Below are 18,198 nucleotides of genomic sequence, written 5' to 3'. Positions count from 1 at the left end.
ATAGGTTCATCCTTACAATAGAAATAACCAAAATATGATACTTTTATTTATTATTATTATTTTGGTGTCAAAAGAATAGTTTTTGGGGAAAAGGGAAAGGAAGCTTACCTCTCTCTTTTTTTTAGATTTGATGTCATCAGCACTGTTTGAGAAATTGGATTTCCTCTTGTTACTTTCTGACTTCTCCCTGGGTTTATTATTTTCACCCTCCTTCATCTTCTTATACTTTTTCATAAATTCAGAAATTAGCTCAGGGCAATCCAAGTTTTTCTCAGGTTCCCAAGTATTGTGCTCCCTGGGTAAGAAAAATGGGAAAATTAAAAAAAAAAGGGGGGGGGGGTTAAAGAATGAGGAAAAAAATCCAATGCCTTATTTCAAAGAGGACATTCAGACAAAAAGGACAGAGAAACCCTATGCTTTAAAGAAGATAACAAATTTGATCCTAGATTTCTACCCAGGAAAAATGAAAAAAAAAAAAAAAAAAGCCCACACAAAGACTTATTTACAATTGTTTACAGCAGCATTTTAATAGCCAAAAACAGAAAACAAATTCAAATATTCATCAATGGATGGTGACATGGAAAAACAAAATGTGGTATATCCATACAAAGGAATATTATCCAACAACAATAAGCAAAATATTAAAACATGCTACAACTTGGAAGAACCCCAAAAACATTATACTAAGTGAAAGAAATAAGACACAAGATACTATATACTGTCTAATTCCATTTACATGAAATGTCTGGGAAAGACAAATTTATAGAGACAGAAAGCAGATCAGCCGGGCACGGTGGCTCACACCTGCAATCCCAGCACTCTGGGAGGCCGAGGCAGGCAGATCACTTGAGGTCAGGAGTTTGAGACCAGCCTGGCCAACACAGTGAAACCATGTCTCTACTAAAATTACAAAAATTAGCTTGGTGTGGTGATACACATCTGTAGTCCCAGCTACTCGGGAGGCTGAGGCAGGAGAATTGCTTGAGCCTGGGAAGGGGAGGTTGCAGTGAGCTGAGATTGTGCCACTGCACTCCTGCCTGGGCGAAAAAGCCAGACTCTGTCTCAAAAAAAAAAAAAAAAAAAAAAAAAAAGCAGATCAGTGAATGCCTGGGGCTGAGGGAGGGAGTTGTAATTAACTACAAATGGGAATCAAGAGAATTTTGGGGTACACAAAAATGTTCTGAAACTGGATCATAGTGGTGGTTGCATAGCTCTATAAATTTACTGCAAATCATTTAATTGGAGCCAGGCACAGTGGCTAACGCCTATAATCCCAGCACTTTGAGAGGCACTCAGGAGTTCGAGACCAGCCTGGTCAATATTGCAAAACCCTGTCTCCACTAAAAATACAAAAATTAGCTGGGCTTGGTGGTGCACACCTGCAGTCCCAGCTACTCAGGAGGCTAGGGCATGAGAACTGCTTGAATCTGGGAGGCTGCGGTTGTAGTGAGCCAAGACTGCACCACTGCATTCCAGTCTGGGCAACAGACTGCGACTCCATCTCAAAAAAAAACAATAATAATAATTTAATTGGGCTGGGCGCAGTGACTCATGCCTGTAATCTCAGCACTTTGGGAGGCTAAGGTGAGCAGATCACTTGAGCCCACCAGTTCAAGACCAGCCTAAGCAACATAGCAAGACTCCCGTCTCCACAGAAGATTTAAAAATTACTCAGGCATGGTGGCTTGCACCTGTAGTCCTAGCTACTTGGGAGGCTGAAATAAGAGGATCCCTTGAGCCCAGAAGGTTGAGGCTGCAGTGAACCGTGATTGCACCACTGCACTCCCACCTGGGTAACAGAGTGAGATACTGTCTCCAAAAAAAAAAAAAAAAAAAAAAAATCACTGAATTGTACAATTTTTTTTTTTTTTTTTGAGATGGAGTCTCACTCTGTCTTGCAGGCTGGAGTGCAGTGGTGCGATATCGGCTCGCTGCAACCTCTGTCTCCTGGGTTCAAGCCATTCTTCGGCCTCAGCCTCCCCGGTAACTGGGATTACAGGCATGCGCCACCAATTTTTGTATTTTTAGTAGAGACGGGGTTTCACCATGTTGGCCAGGCTGGTCTCGAACTCCTGACCTCAAGTGATCCGCCTGCTTCAGCCACTCAAAGTGCTGGAATTATGGATGTAAGCCACCGCATCTAGCCTGAATTGTACAATTTCAATAGGTGAATTTTATGGTGTTTAAATAATACCTCGATAAAGCTATTTAAAAACCCAAAATTCAGCCAGGCACGGTGGCTCATGCATGTAATCCCAGTACTTTGGGAGGCTGAAGCAGTCGGGCATGGTGGCACCTGCCTGTAATCCTAGCTACTCAGGAGGCTGAGGAGGGAGAATCGCTTGAACCCGGGAGGCAGGAGGTTGTGGTGAGCTGAGTTCGAGCTATTGCACTCCAGCCTGGGCAACAAGAGTGAAACTCCATCTCAAAAAAAAAAAAAAAAAAAAAGGTTTATTTAGATGGGAATGATTTGAACACATGCCATAATAACCTGACTCAAGTAGAAAGCAGAAAGACGGAAAAATCTGAGCTATTTGCTCTTGACCTAAACAACTTTCTAGAAAAGGAACATAATATTGAGACAAAATTTATTTCTAAATCATTTGAGCTAATATGGGAAAGTTTCTCCTTTATATCCCTTCTCTCAGCAGAAAAAAAATTCCTCGGCCGGGCACGGTGGCTCAAGTCTCTAATCCCAGCACTTTGGGAGGCAGAAGCAGGTGGATCACCTGAGGTCAGGAGGTCGAGACCATCCTGGCCAACACAGTGAAACCCCATCTCTAATAAAAATACAAAATTTAGATGGGCGTGGTGGCGGGCACCTGTAATCCCATCTACTCAGGAGGCTGAGGCAGGAGAATCGTTTGAACCCGGGAGAAGGAGGTTGCAGTGAGCCAAGATCACACCATTGCACACCAGCCTGGGCAATAAGAGCAAAACTCTTGTCTCAAAAAAAGAAAAGAAGTCAAGAAAAAAATTCCTCACACAGTAACTTTCCCCAAAACCCACAGACCATATAGTTTACCATCCCAGAGGAAATTAACATACCAATATCAAAAGGTGTACCAAGACTATTACACAAGCCGAATACACTTGGGGGTTGGGAAGAGTCTGTTGATAGCTAGAAAAGCCAGTCCTATAATGCGATTATCCCTTTTCCTAACACTTTGGTACTGCTGCTTCTACTTCAGTTTCCACCCAAAAGACAACATAGTATGATTTAAAAAGAGCCTGGGTTGGCCAGGAACAGTGATTCACACCTATAATCCCAGCACTTCAAGAGGCCAAGGCAGGCAGATCGCTTGAACCCAAGAGTGCGAGACCAGCCTGGGTAACACAGTGAGACCCTGTCTCTATTTTGAAGATAAAAAAGCAGGGCGTGGTGGCTCACGCCTGTAATCCCAACACTTTGGGAGGCTGAGGTGGGCGAATCACAAGGTCAGGAGTTCGAGACCAGCCTGGCCAACATGGTGAAATGCTGTCTCTACTAAAAATACAAAAAGTTAGCTGGGCGTGGTGGCAGGCACCTGTAATCCCAGCTATTCGGGAGGCTGAGGGAGGAGAATCGCTTGAACCCGGGAGGCGGAGGTTGCAGTGAGCTGAGATCGTGCCACTGCACTCCAGCGTGGGCGATAGTGAGAGACTCTGTCTCAAAAAAAAAAAAAAAGATAAAAATATGTAAAAATTTAAATTAAAAAAAGAATTAAAGTTTTGGAAAAGGCAAGGGTCTTGGTATGTTAACCAGACCGGAGTGCAGTGGCTATTCACAGGCACGATCCTACTAATGCTCAAAATGGGAGTTCTGACCTGCTCTGGTTCACTCCTACTTAGGCAACCTGGTGGTCCCTCATTCCTGGGAGGTCACTATATTGATGCCAAACTTAATGCAGACACCTGATCGGTTTAGTGCACTACAGCCCAAAACTCCTGGACTCAAGCAATCCTCCCACTTCAACCTCCCTAGTAGCTGGGACTACAGGTACATTCCACCATGCCTGGACTCTAAATGCTTTTGTGAGAATCAAAGAGAGCACAAGAGGTAGAATTTGATCACTGTCTAGCACAAAGTAGGCATTTAGTTATAGACAATGCTGATTTGTTCCAGTCTTTTATGAAATCCAGGGCATTTCTGAAAAAGGACCAATGTTTACTTTGTCTACCCCAAACCTTACCTTTTCCCCTTTCATCTATGGTAAGGTACCAGTAGCTCAATGACAGAGAAAGAGTTTCAAGTATCTTTCAAACACCCAAATATTTCCAGTGGAAATGGGCCCAATAAACATCTTCAAAATCTTCTGGTGTTACTTTAGTTCCTATCTGTTAGTGCTCTAGAGGTCTCTCAAACTTAACAGTTCTTATCTCTAGGGGAAGCTGTGATACCACTCCTCTCTACAAACAGAGGGCATCTTCTGATTGTTGTGCTACCTATACTTGCACTCTGGGTGCTAGAGATGCTAAGCATCCTGCAATGCATGAATGATCCCACCTACAACGCCAATAATTCTCCAGATGAGAAACCTTGAGTCATGTAATGAAATAACCTCCAGTATGTTTCAAAGGTTCTTGACACATAGCCTTTATCCAAAAGCATTGGTAAACCACTGTATCTTTTAGTGTATTTAGGTCCTATACTGCAGGAGCTGTGCCATCCAATATGGTAACCACTAGCCACATGTGCCTATTTGAAATGCAGCTAGTTTGAATGGAGAGGCACTATAAAGTATAAAATACATCCCAGATTTTCAAGTCTTAGCACACACACACACACAAATTTCATTAATAACTTTTGTACTGATTAACGCTGAAACAGTATTTTTCACGTATTAGGTTAAATAAAATATTATTAAAATTAATTTCACAGCCAGACACCGTGGCTCACGGCTGTAATCCCAGCACTTTGGGAGGCCAAGGCAGGTGGCTCGCTTGAGCCTGGAAGTTCGAGACCAGCCTGAGTAACATGACAAAACCCTGCCTCTACTAAAAACACAGTCACCCAGGCTGGAGTGCAGTGGCGCAATCTTGGCTCACTGCAACCTCCGCCTCCTGGGTTCAAGTGATTCTCCTACCTCAGCCTCTGGAGTAGCTGGGATTACAGGGACCTGCCACCACACTTAATTTTTTTATTTTTAGTAGATGGAGTTTCACCATATTGGCCAGGCTGGTCTCAAACTCCTGACCTCAGGTGATCCACCTGCCTCAGCCTCCCAAAGTGCTGAGATTAGAGTGCAAGCCACCGCGCCTGGCCTTATAAGCACTACTGCTTATCCTTATTTCACTGAGGAGATAAAATGATTAAGGAAATTAGCCAAGGCCATCCAGTTTGTATCATAAGTGGTGGAATTAGAATCTAGACCCAGGCAATCTGACTCCCGAGTCTGTGCTCCTAACCAATTCATTATACTGCCTTTCAAAAGCAGTATCATTAGAACGTAAGCTCCACAAGCGGAGAGATTTTGTTTTCTTTACTGCTGTGTCTTCTAACTCTTAGGAAGAGTGCAGGAGGGGGAAGAAAAAGACAAAAATGCTTGTGATTCCTAAGGAAGTAAACCAAAGGTATCTATCTCTACAGAGTCCCAACGCCTGGGGAAAAAAAGGAACTTACTCAGAAAAGCCTTTCCACTTCAGTAGATATTCCACTTGTCCCTTAACCACGCGCCTGTCTAGCACCTTCTCCACAACATACTCCTCCTCATCCTCTGAAGAAGAACTGTCAGCTGTCCGCTTGGTTTTCTTTCCCATGTCGCACACCGTTCCACCTGAAAGACTAAGGCCACCGGGTCCCTGCAAAGGCAAAGGACAAAATGGTTAGAATCCATGTGAGGAGTTAAAAACTTTGTCTTTTCTTGATGGGATGAAAAGGGGATAACACTAAGTTGCCATGTGCCCTGCTCTTGAGTCTCAAATCATTCTACAGATGAGTCCTAAGAGTTGAATTTAAAAATGAATCAGTCTTCACTTCCTCAACTACAACCTTCTCTTCGGCTAAAGAGACCAAAATTATTAGAAGGCACAACTGTTTAACTCTTCTATTTCAGATTCCAAAAGACAAGTAGTGTGGTATGTTATTCCTGGCTATGTTTGTAACTGTTTACAAGCCAGGAACTCAAACAGAAATGTGCAAAATCTTTAGTTAAATGAACCAAGATAAAATTAAAACCTTTTTCTCCAAGGTGAATAAGCGTCTTTATAAAAATGAAAAAAGAAAAGCCACTAAAATACGAGTTTTCTGTGCTCTGAGCCTCTTGCCCAGTCTCTTACCAGCACACAAAAAAGGCTTGCTTAGGCACCTTTCACCACATTTTCAGTGACTTGGTACATTTCCCTTAAACAAATTGAGCTTGTCCCTTCAGAACATCCATCAGCTCACAAAAGCAAGGCTGACATCTCAAACACACTAATCTTCCTTTTTAGAAAGCTAATTCGGGGATGGGAGGGAGGCAGAAAGGAGAAAAAATTTTTCAGTCCTAAAATTCAAAATTAGTCACTAGATTATTCAGTAATTCCCAAGATGCAACTAACCCAAATAGTTAAGAAGGTACCTCTCCCTCTTAACTGAAGTTGACTCAGGGCCAAAGGAAGAGGAGGAGGAAAAAGAAGTCTGGCCCCAGACTCAGCATCAACATGAAGCCTCCTCAAAATACAGAGGAACCATTCATAGGCCCAAGGAAAGCTGAAGCAAGGAAACACAAATGGAAATTGAGTTAAGCTCAGAAATATGCACACCAGGGGGTACTCAACAGAGAATCTAGTTTTAAAAATTCCCATGTTGTTGTTCCATAATCATTTTTAAGAATTCTTCCTTAACCATGCTAAATGGTGCCTACAGTCTGGATTACAGAGTAGCAGAAATTGTTTTCTTAGCTGAACTCCATTATTATTTTCCTGTAATCTTTAAAGATGTTTATCAGCACCCTCTAAATATTTCCACCCTGACCAGAAAACCACTGGGTCAGGGAGGGCCCACTACTAATCTCAGAATGATGTTCAAGTCACATAAAAAGTGGCAATTATCAATTCACTTCAAATTGGCAAAATTTTAAAAATTATTACAAGAATATATAGTTGGAAACCACATCTCCAGAACTTATTAGCAATAGGTCTGCCCACCTAAAAAACTGCCTATACCCATTACTGCCCTATAAGACTAAGTTTTTATTAAAATACTCTATTTTGAAGAGGAAGTAGTAGCAAAATGTAGGTCCGGGGGGGTTAAAATAATTTTTCCATGAATTTAGAAGAGTCCTAAGCTTCAAGAAAATATCTTATGTGGTTTATTTAAAATAAAACAGCCTCCAACCTCACCAGGGACAGGAAATGTCATATTCCAGGGAGAGTACCCCACCCCCACCACCACTCACCTTGGAATTTCCGGGAGCTGAGCAGTTTAGGTCAGAGCGCTGGGGTTAAAACCAGCCCCATGTTAGATGCATGCAGTTAAGCATTGTGACTATGGCCTCCCCTGCCTCACCAGGAAAAACAAGGATTTACATGTGTTCTTCATTTTGAGGGAGAGACAAGGAAAATCTCCCTTTATACCTTCATGCAGAAGAGGAGCCCCAAAGGTAGAAAGTGAATGGGGGTTCCCTCCTTTACCTACCGGATCGCCCCAGTTCTTTCTTTCCCTCTGGGCTAACAGGAGGGGCCTCCCCTCCCAGGTCTGGGTCTTGGCGGGCTGGCAGCTCCCCCGCCCCCACCCAGCTGCCTGGGCGCCACTGCGCAGCTGTCCCAGTCCGTTGCCATAGCAACTGGCAGCAGTACTACACTAAGGGGGAGAAGCAAATGGAAAAGTTAAAAGGCTTAACTTTCCTTTTCAGTGAAGACTGGGTGGAGAAGTTGGAAGGTACCTCTCTTGGCCTCAAGGCTAAGGCATTCAGAGCTCAAGGGAATTACTTCTTAGGTTTTAAATCCAGTATTTATGCTTATTCCTCTAACAGCACTGTGAATTAATCAATAACATTTTAAGATCATCTAACAAGATTACAGCTCAACTGAAGGGGGGAGGGGAAAGGCTCGATCCTTCTACAACACGATCAGTACAAACCACCCATCACTTAATCCAGCCCACCAGAGCACTTTGGGCAATCCCATTTTACCGTCTGTCACAGAACAGTTAATTAAAATTGCTTGAGGGGAAAAATAACAGGAAACAGGGGAGGGGAAGTATTTTAAAGACACTATATAACTTTCCTTCTTTGGGGGGATTACTAGACACAATCCAAAGACATGAAGCACTACCAAAACAACAACCAAAAAAAAAAAAAAAAAAAAAAACCCTTTTAACTAAAATTAGAGGTGGAGGGCCAGGAGCAGTGGCTCATGCCTATAATCCCAGAACTTTGGGAGGCCGGGACGGGGCAATCATTTGAGGTCAGGTGCTCAAGACTAGCCTGACCAACGTGGTGAAACCCCGTCTCTACTAAAAATACAAAAAAATTAGCCAGGCGTGGTGGCAGGCGCATATAGTCCCAGCTCCTCAGGGGGCTGAGGGAGGAGAAATCGCTTGAACCCAGGAGGCAGAGGTTGCAGTGAGCCTAGATCGCACCACTGCACTCCAGGCTGGGCGACAAGAGTGAGACTCTGTCTCGAAAAAATAAAACAAAATGAATTTAGGTGGAAAAAAATTCCTAAGAATCTTAAAAAAAAAAAAAGAGAGCAGTTCTGCCACAACCTAATGGTTGATAAATTAAAACCACTTATAGGTTGCTCTATAATGTTTTAAAACAGATTTTTAAATAATTATTCATCACCTGATACATTATTAATATACAACTCTCTGTATCAGTATGTCTCAATACTTGAGAAAAGGAGTACTAGGATAAATAAACAAGATATATAGAGACTTGAAATACTGTAAGTTTTCCATTCTTCTGGCTCTAAAGAACATTTTAGAGAGCTCCAAAACTCTACTCTGCTTTATAGATATGGGAACTTTAAAGCCAGAAGTGGCTGCCATAGGAGAGTAAGAAAAAGGGACAATCAAAAGCAAAGAACTCAGTTGAGCCAGGAACAGTGGCTCACACCTGTAATCCCAGCACTTTGGGAAGCCGAGGCAGGTGGATTACCTGAGGTCAGGAGTTCGAGACCAGCCTGACCAACATGGTGAAGCCCCATCTCTACTAAAAATGCAAAAATTAGCCAGGCATAGTAGCACTTGCCTGTAATCCCAGCTACTTGGGAGGCTAAGGCAGGAGAATCGCTTGAACCTGGGAGGCAGAGGTTGCAGTGAGCCGAGACTGCGCCACTGCACTCCAGCCTGAGCAACAAGAGCAAAACCGTCTCAAAAAAAAAAAAAAAAAAAAGAACTCAGTTGAGAAGAAGCACAATGGTGACTATTACAACTGTCAAACAGAAGAAACCATAGGGTGTAAGACCAAAGTAGAAATTTTTTTCTTTCTTTCTTTTTTTTTTTTTTTGAGACGGAGTCTCGCTCTGTCACCGGGCTAGAGTGCTGTGGCGCGATCTCGGCTTACTGCAACCTCCAACTCCCTGGTTCAGGGATTCTCCTGCCTCAGCCTCCCAAGTAGCTGGGATTACAGGCATGCGCCACCACGCCCAGCTAATTTTTGTATTTTTAGTAGAGATGGGGTTTCATCATGTTGGCCAGGATGGTCTCGATTTCCTCATCTTGTGATCCGCCTGCCTGGGCCTCCCAAAGTGCTGGGATTACAGGCATGAGCCACTGCACCCGGCCAGAAATTTTTTAATTACAAAAGATTTCCTCAGATTTGAATGGATCATCAGCAAACCTCCAATTAAAAACGGCATTTTTCAACTCTTCTTACCTTTTGTTTTAAACTTTTCATAATTAAGGGATATGAAAACAATACCAAACATTTAAATAGGATCCTGACTCTGATTAACTTGCCATGTGTTATCCTGAGTAAATAAATTTTCCATCTAACCCCGGCATCATTTAAACGGGCTAAATAAATCTGTACTACCTGCCCTACGTACCTCCTAGGGAAAAAGTGAGTTTATGTTGAAACCAAAGATCTATTAAGTCCCCCAAAAAGAACCTTCTGTAAAAATATGTCAGGGCTGAATACAACAGCAGAAGAAAATATGTGACCTTCCAAATTCCTAAGCTAGTAAACCATATCACATGCAGTAACTCCTGCAGCTCAACACATTAGTAGATAGCAAGAAAAAGAGGAACAGTGTCTTTGTTAACTAGGCACTGGAAAACGAATAAACCTTCAGAGAACAGGGTAGGTATGTTCTCTCTCAAGGGCAAAATACTTATTCCTTAAAACTCAGACAAACTTTAAAGATGGCAGAATGAAAAGACTAATAGTAACTCTGTGAAGGAATAAGGAACAGGAGAGAATGACAGCAATACTAACATTTTGGTGAAACCTTTCAGAGAAAGAAAAGTGAATTTAATGAGGAAAGAGACAAAAATATTCTGGTGTCCACCCCTCCCCACAAAACATCAGAAAATAAAGATTGAGTTCAATTCCCTCCTTTCCACCCTTAAGAACTGCCTAAAGGGCACATGGGCTGAGGTCCTTTTCTTTTTGGGAAATGGGTTTTGTAACCACTGACAAATCGAATTGGGCCTGATGCCAGGAGTCAGAGTACAACCATAATATTCTTTAAAGGATGGCATGCAATTGTCTTGTAAATCTCCTAGACAGTCACAGATCAGAAGCTGGCAAGGATGACGACATAGTTCTGATGGAACGTGTCTTATCTTAACCTTGAAGTTACAGATCTGCTCAGGAGCAGCAGTAAGAAATGAGAAATGCACTCAGACATCGGAGGGGACATAATTCTCTTTTAGACAGTGTGACCCGGAGTATTAGGGTCAAATGAAACACAAAGCCAGTCAAACAATTTAAGGGCTAGAGCCTGGACCAGATAAAGCATCAAGACTGGTGGTTCACACTGAGCTTAGGAGGAGGGAGCTTTCCAGCATGAGAAATGAGACATGGCTGGCAGGATGATGGAGTGATTAAGATAGAATCCCAATACCATGACAGAGGAAAAGAAGATGAGCCTCTGAACACAACCTTATCCTTGTGGAAATCTCCAAGGGAAAGGGTGAGTAGCTTCTCAAATTTCTAGAGTCTTTCAGGCATAACAGCTCTCAGCCTTCTCTCTTAAATATACATAGGAACTATCTGGTAAAGCTACCAATAACTATAGATTACAGCACCTAAGGCCCATTGAGATGAGAAAAGAGGCTGGGCGCGGTGGCTCACGCCTGTAATCCCAGCACTTTGGTAGGCCGAGGCGGGCAGATCTCCTGAGGTCAGGAGTTCCACACCAACCTGGCCAACATGGTGAAACCCTGTCTCTACTAAAAATACAAAAATTAGCCAGGTGTGGTGGCAGGCACCTGTTAGCTACTTGGGAGGCTGAGGCAGGAGAATCACTTGAACCCAGAAGATGGAGGTTGCAGTGAGCCGAGATCAAGCCATTGCACTCCAGCCTGGGCAACAAGGGCAAAACTCCGTCTCAAAAAAAAAAAAAAAAAACAAAACAAAACTTATCAGTCCTCAGCAATTACAGAGAGGGCATCACAAGCAAGCTAGGGCAACCCAGAAAAACAAGAGGTAGGCCGGCACAGCGGCTCTCGCCTGTAATCCCAGCACTTTGGGAAGCCGAGGCAGGTGGATCATGAGGTCAGGAGTTTGAGACCAGCCTGGCCAACATGGTGAAACCCCGTCTCTACTAAAGACACAAAAAAATTAGTCAGGCGTGGTGTAATCCCAGCTACTCGGGAGGCTGAGGCAGTTACGCACCTGTAATCCCAGCTACTCAGGAGGATGAGGCAGGAGAATCGCTTAAACGGGAGGCGGAGGTTGCAGTGAGCTGAGATCGCGCCACTGCACTCCAGCCTGGGCAACAGGGTAAGACTCTTATCTCAAAAAAAAAAAAAAAAAAGAAAAGAAAAAAGAAAAAAGAAAAAAAAGGCCAGGCGCAGTGGCTCACGAGGTCAGGAGATCGAGACCATCCTGGCTAACATGGTGAAACCCTGTCTCTACTAAAAATACAAAAAATTAGCCGGGTGTGGTGGCGGGAGCCTGTAGTCCCAGCTACTGGAGAGGCTGAGGCAAAAGAATGGTGTGAACCCAGGAGGCAGGGCTTGCAGTGAGCCGAGATCGCACCACTGCACTCCAGCCTGGGAGACAGCGTGAGACTCCGTCTCAAATAAAAAAGAGGTAATGGTTAGCCCTCAGCATTGACCGTTTAATGCTGGAAGAACCCACATAGGGTCCCTGGTATCTGTCTGCTTTGTCCAGTTCAGGTTCTACTCTCATCCCTCCAGTCATTACTTTTCTTTTTTGAGACAGGGCCTCGTTCTGTTGTTCAGGCTGCAGTGCAGTGGTGCGGACAGTTTATTGCAGTCTCAAACTCCTGGGCTCAAGCAATCCTCTCACCTTAGCCTTCTGAGCAGCTGGGACCACAGGGGCACGCCACCATGCCTGGCTACATTTTTTTATTTTTTGGTGAGATGCAGTCTCACTGTGTTGCCCAAGCTGGTCTCAAACTTCTGGGCTGAAGCAATCCTCCTGCCTTACCCCCACAAAGCAGTCACTACTTCTCAATACCAATTCTGGTGGCTTTTCTTACATCTTGTTATAGTCATTTTATTTTCATCACCACTTATGAGCAAAAGTACACATAATTCTAGATCTTTCACTAAGCTTTCTTTTTATTAAGAATGAAAGCCAGCCGGGCGCAGTGGCTCATGCCTGTAATCCCAGCACTTTGGGAGGCCAAGGTGGGTGGATCACCTGAGGTCGGGAGTTTGAGACCAGGCTGGCCAACATGGCGAAACCCCGTCTCTACTAAAAATACAAAAATTAGCCAGGTGTGGTGGCAGGTGCCTATAATCCCAGCTACTGGGGAGGCTGAGGTAGGAGAATTGCTTGAATATGGGAGGTAGAGATTGCAGTGAGCCAAGATTGCGCCACTGCACTCTAGCCTGGGAGACAAGAGTGAAACTCCGTCTCAAAGAAAAAAAAAAAGAAAAAGAAAGCCAATTGGTAAGCTGCCTCACTGAACTACCCACTGAATTATTTGAAGATGGTAATCAAACCAAATGTCAAGATCCATAATCAATGAGCTCTCCATTGTAGAGTTTCAACATAAATTCTATAAGCCCCCTAACTAAGCAAAATCCTTTAGGAAGTAAGCCAGGGTTAAAGAGCAGAGGAGAGCGCATATGCAAAGCTCCCTATCACATGGATTAATTAGATATGCCATTGATGAGTGGTTGCAGTTGGCCCAGACTTGCACAATTCCCACTTCTCCTTAAGGCCCTTAGGAAGAGTGGCTTAGGTGAAGATTAAATTGTCAGCAACAGCAATGTCTTCAAGGCATCCTCTATATAGCCTTATTGCAGCAAATAAAACAAATGAAAATAAACCAAACTTACAGAAACATTTTAATCTGCTCTATGTTCCTTGCTCTTTATGGAGCTTGAAGTACTGATGGTTTTAGGTGTGTAACACAAACAGCATAAAACTAAAATATCCTCTATAAAGATGTTTTCTTGCAGTGGATTTATGATTTCCAAAGTATTAGCCATGTGGCATTTTAACAAAAACACAGCATAGAGATGCACATTACAGCTGTCCTGGCTGTCTCAGGTTTTGTTAAATGGGCTGATAACTATCACTCCACCTCCACCAAAAGCCCATGAGCACCCAATTCAAGAGGAGTTAAAAGCTTTTTAAATGTCTGTTTAAGAGACTAGATTACGAAAGAGTTGAAGAGAAAGATTAACTATGGTCGTTAACACCCCTATCATTAACGAGCCACATATAGACAACACAAACTTTATTAAAAGAAGAGAGCATGGAGGCAAGAAATGTTCTCCCATTGGCTAGCACAGCTCTAGTTCATGATCCTTTAAAAATCAGGCCAAGAGGCTGGGCACAACGGCTCACGGCTATAATCCCAGGACTTTGGGAGGCTGAGGCAGGCAGATCGATCACTTGACGTCAGGAGTTCAAGACCAGCGTGGCCAACATGGTGAAACCCCATCTTTACTAAAAATACAAAAATTAGCCAGGTAAGGCGGTGCACATCTATAATCCCAGCTACTCAGGAGGCTTAGGCAGGAGAAGCGCTTGAACCTGGGAGGTGGAGGTTGCAGTGAGCAGAGATGGTGCCACTGCACTCCAGCCTGGGCAACAGAGGCAGACTCTGTCTTAAAAAAAAAAAAACAGGCGAAACCTCCTACTACAGTGAGCAAGGGAGTAAAGGGCCTTTTGTTCTTTTAGATAAAAACGGCTGCATGCGGTGGTTCACCCTGTAATCCCAGCACTTTGAGAGGCAGATCACCTGAGGTTAAGAGTTCAAGACCAGCCTGGCCAACATGGCGAAACCACATCTCTACTAAAAATACAAAAATTAGCCGGGCATGGTGGTGGGCATCTGTAATCCCAGCTACTCAGGAGGCTGAGGCAGGAGAATTGCTGGAACCTGGGAAGCAGAGGTTGCAGTGAGCTGAGATGGCACCACTGCACTCCAGCCTGGGCGACAGAGCGAGACTTCATCTCAAAAAAAATAAAAAATAAAAAAATAAATATAAAAACATATACTTGGCTGGGTGCCATGGCTTACACCTATAATCCCAACAATTTGGGAGGTTGAGGCAGGAGGACAGCTTGGGCCCAGAGTTCAAGACCAGCATGAACAAACATAGTGAGACCTCCGCAATATTTAAAATAATAATTGTATATATACACATTCTAAATGACGATAAAGGCTGCCCTATAAATTCCATTTGGTTGTATGTCCCCCAAGCTCTGATTACCAATATATTACAAATGAATGTGGGCTACAAGACTCAATTTTCAGAATTGCTTGAAGGTATCAGTCTGGTAAACTGGTGTATTTAGCAGTAACACAAAAATTCTTGCTTGATATCTCATCATTTTATATTGGATTTTTTTCACCCTCTTATTAAAATCCACTCAATTTCTTCTCTCAACTATCAGTTTTCAGAAACACGCATTCTATTTTATAGAATAAGATGTTGCCCTATTAAAAAAAAGTACCAGTTTTCTTTAAATTTAGTTAGGGTACACCTAAACCCACCACTGGGCAAGAGGTTAAATATCCAATTTTTTTTTTTTTTTTTTTTTTTTTTTTTTTAATATCCAATTGTTTCAAGATTTATGAGAAAGCAGAATTTGGCACCACCATGGGAAAATGCCTTCCAGATGGTGTTTTCCAACAACTTTATCCTTGGAAATGTACTGAACTCATCTTAAGGCACCACACTCTCAGGTGGGTGTTAATCTCACATCCACTCCTCTTAAGTGTAATGAAACATGAATTTGGAGACCTCGTCACCTTTCACAAAGAACCTGGCAATTTCATCATAAGTAAATCTTGAGAAAAATGGGTAACAGCAACATTTGAGTAGATCATCATGAATCTTAGATTTATACATACCACTTTGGCAGATCATGTTCACAAAATATGGAAGGATTAAAAGAATACTGAAAACACTCGTCCCCAAATAAAATTATGGTCATAAAGCATTTTCCAAACATCAGCCATAAAATTAAGACTCAGTCTTTACCATGGCATCATCTAGCTTGCACATTTTAGACATCAGTAGCTTAAGGGTTACAAAGGCTCCTTCAGGTCATTTCAACAAATCATCCATTTTAACGAAGAGCCTGTGTTAAGTCAGGCAATTTTTCTTTTTTTTTTTTTTTTGAGACGGAGTCTAGCTCTGTCGCCCAGGCTGGAGTGCAGTGGCACGATCTCGGCTCACTGCAAGCTCCATGTTCCGGGTTCATGCCATTCTCCTGCCTCAGCCTCCCGAGTAGCTGGAACTACAGGCGCCTGCCACCACGCCCGGCTAATTTTTTGTGTGTATTTTTAGTAGAGACGGGGTTTCACCGTGTTAGCCAGGATGGTCTTGATCTCCTGACCTCGTGTTGTGATCCACCCACCCCGGCCTCCCAAAGTGCTGGGATTACAGGCGTGAGCCACAGCACACAGCTGACAATTTATGTTTTCTTAGCATCAGTTTAAAGAAGACATTTGGCTGGGCATGGTGGTTCACGCCTATAATCCCAGCCATTTTGGGAGGTGGAGGCAGGTGGATCACTTGAAGCCAGGAATCCGAGACCAGCCTGGCCAACACGGCGAAACCCCATCTCTACCAAAAATACAAAAATTAGTCAGGCGTGGTGGTGGGTGCCTGTAATCCCAGTTACTCAGGAGGCTGAGGCAGGAGAATCGCTTGAGCCCGGGAGACGGAGGTTACAGTGAACCAAGATTGCGCCATTGCACTCCAGCCTGGGCGACAGAGTGAGACTTCATCTCAAACAAACAACAACAAAAAAAATACAAGGGTATCCTTGGCAGCTCCTGGGCCATGTATTATGATCCTGACCAGTTTCTCTCTGTGGGAATTTAAAAGCTGTAAAAAAAATACATAATGGGTGATGACAGGAGAAACAAACCCACACCAGAAGTTATCGAACCTTGCAGGTCTTTTCAAGTGTCTCTATTGACATTTAAGTTGAGTTACTATGCCACAATATCATAAAAGTGTGCTCTACACTTCAGCTACATTGATAGTTAAATGCAAAGAAAGGCATCGGATAAATGCTAAAGGGATGGGCAATCTCAGACCACCCAGCTCTTCAAGTGAGTGTTTTGATGTGTCACATGAGATTTTTCTGACTCCCTTTTTGTCCAATTTCCAACTACATTCTCAATTCAAATCCTATGCCAAAGATATGATTAATATAGTAATTCTGATCCTTGCTCTAAAATTGGTTGATTATGAGATATTTATTGAGGGCCTAAAAAGTGTCAAGCATTGCATGAGCACAGTCTATTCCAGTTTCCAATTTTAAGGCGAGGATTTTTGAAGTTTCTCCTTGGTCAAGTTAGCAACTTCTCCAAAGGTTGTTATAGAAAAGGTAAAAGGTAACTTGTCAGTAGTGGAAAGATCAGGACAGGAATAAGTACATGTGGGTCCTAACCCAACTAGATCATTAAAAGGTCAAATTGGACCACTTCATTGACTCTCATGGGTGTTAGTTATTAGCCCTACTTAAACATCTGTTGTGGGAAAAACAAGAAAATACTTGAAAAATATAAAGCAAATAGAAGTTAAATGTCTGATAGTAGATGAAGTTAAAAATAACTGTTTTGGGCCAGGCACGGTGGCTCACACCTGTAATCCCAGCACTTTGAGAGGCTGAGGTGGGAGCATCACGAGGTCAGGAGAGAGACCATCCCAGCTAACACGGTGAAAGCCTGTCTCTACTAAAACTACAAAACATCAGCCAGGCGTGGTGGCACGTGCCTGTAGTCCCAGCTACTCAGGAGGCTGAGGCAGGAGAATCGCTTGAACCCCCCAGGAGGCGGAGGTTGCAGTGAGTCGAGATTGCACAACTGCACTCCAGCCAGGGTGACAGAGCGAGGATCCGTCTCAAAATAAATAAATAAATAACTGTTTTAAGCGTTCCTGCTTTTGTTTTCTGGAAGAGTTTGTTGTATAAAATTGGTATTTCTTCCTAAAAGGTTTGGTAAAATTCTTCAGTGAAACCATCTGGGCTCAGAGTTTTCTTTTTCTTCTGAGACAGAGATTGCTCTGTTGCCCAGGCTGGAGTGCGGTGGTGCAATCTCAGCTCACTGCACCCTCCGCCTCCGAGGTTCAAGCGATTCTCCTGCCTCAGCCTCCCGAGTAGCTGGGACTACAGGAGCACACCACCATGCCTGGCTCATTTTTTGTATTTTTAATAGAGACGGGGCTTCACCATGCTAGCCAGGCTGGTCTTGAACTCCTGACCTCGTGATCCACCCACCTCAGCCTCCCAAAGTGCTGGGATTACAGGCATGAGCCATCATGCTTGGCCTGGGCCTGGTGTTTTCTTTGTGGGATTATTTCTATCTAAAAATCCCTTTTCCTTAATAGAGATAGGGCTAGTAAGGTTCTGATGTTTTCTTCTTTTTGCCTGTAGAGAGGTCTCATTATGTTTCCTGGGCTGGTCTTGAACTCTTGGCCTCCCAAAATGTTGAGATTACATGTGTAAGCCTCCATGCCCACCCAAGGTTCTGTATTTAAGTGAGTTTTGGTAGTTTGTCTTCAAGGAAGTTACTAACTTCAACTAAGACATTGAATGTATTCATATCGTTTTTCAAAATATTCCCTTATTATCTGTAGGATCAGTAGTGATATTCCTTAGTTCCTAATATTGTTAATTA

General features: G+C 43.2%; 1 protein-coding gene across 4 annotated transcripts in view; it reads right to left on the bottom strand.

Annotated features, from left to right (window-relative positions):
• Nucleotides 1–18,198, bottom strand: part of CBX5 (chromobox 5) — a 49,037-nt gene that overhangs the window by 20,648 nt on the left and 10,191 nt on the right. For 2 of the 4 annotated variants that reach the window (XM_055357054.2, XM_004053275.5), the window contains exons 2-3: nt 5,603–5,781; nt 109–295 (exon numbers count right to left, since the gene is read on the bottom strand). In XM_055357054.2, coding sequence (XP_055213029.1) covers nt 109–295; nt 5,603–5,739 — 324 coding nt within the window. In that variant the 5' untranslated portion in view covers nt 5,740–5,781. Of the gene's footprint in view, nt 1–108; nt 296–5,602; nt 5,782–7,358; nt 7,868–18,198 lie in introns of those variants that run through there. The other 2 variants (XM_004053277.5, XM_004053276.5) reach the window with 2 other exon arrangements.

Source organism: Gorilla gorilla, chromosome 10, assembly GCF_029281585.2.
Source record: "Gorilla gorilla gorilla isolate KB3781 chromosome 10, NHGRI_mGorGor1-v2.1_pri, whole genome shotgun sequence".
NCBI lineage: Eukaryota > Metazoa > Chordata > Mammalia > Primates > Hominidae > Gorilla > Gorilla gorilla.
This window is presented reverse-complemented; position numbering and strand designations above follow the sequence as displayed.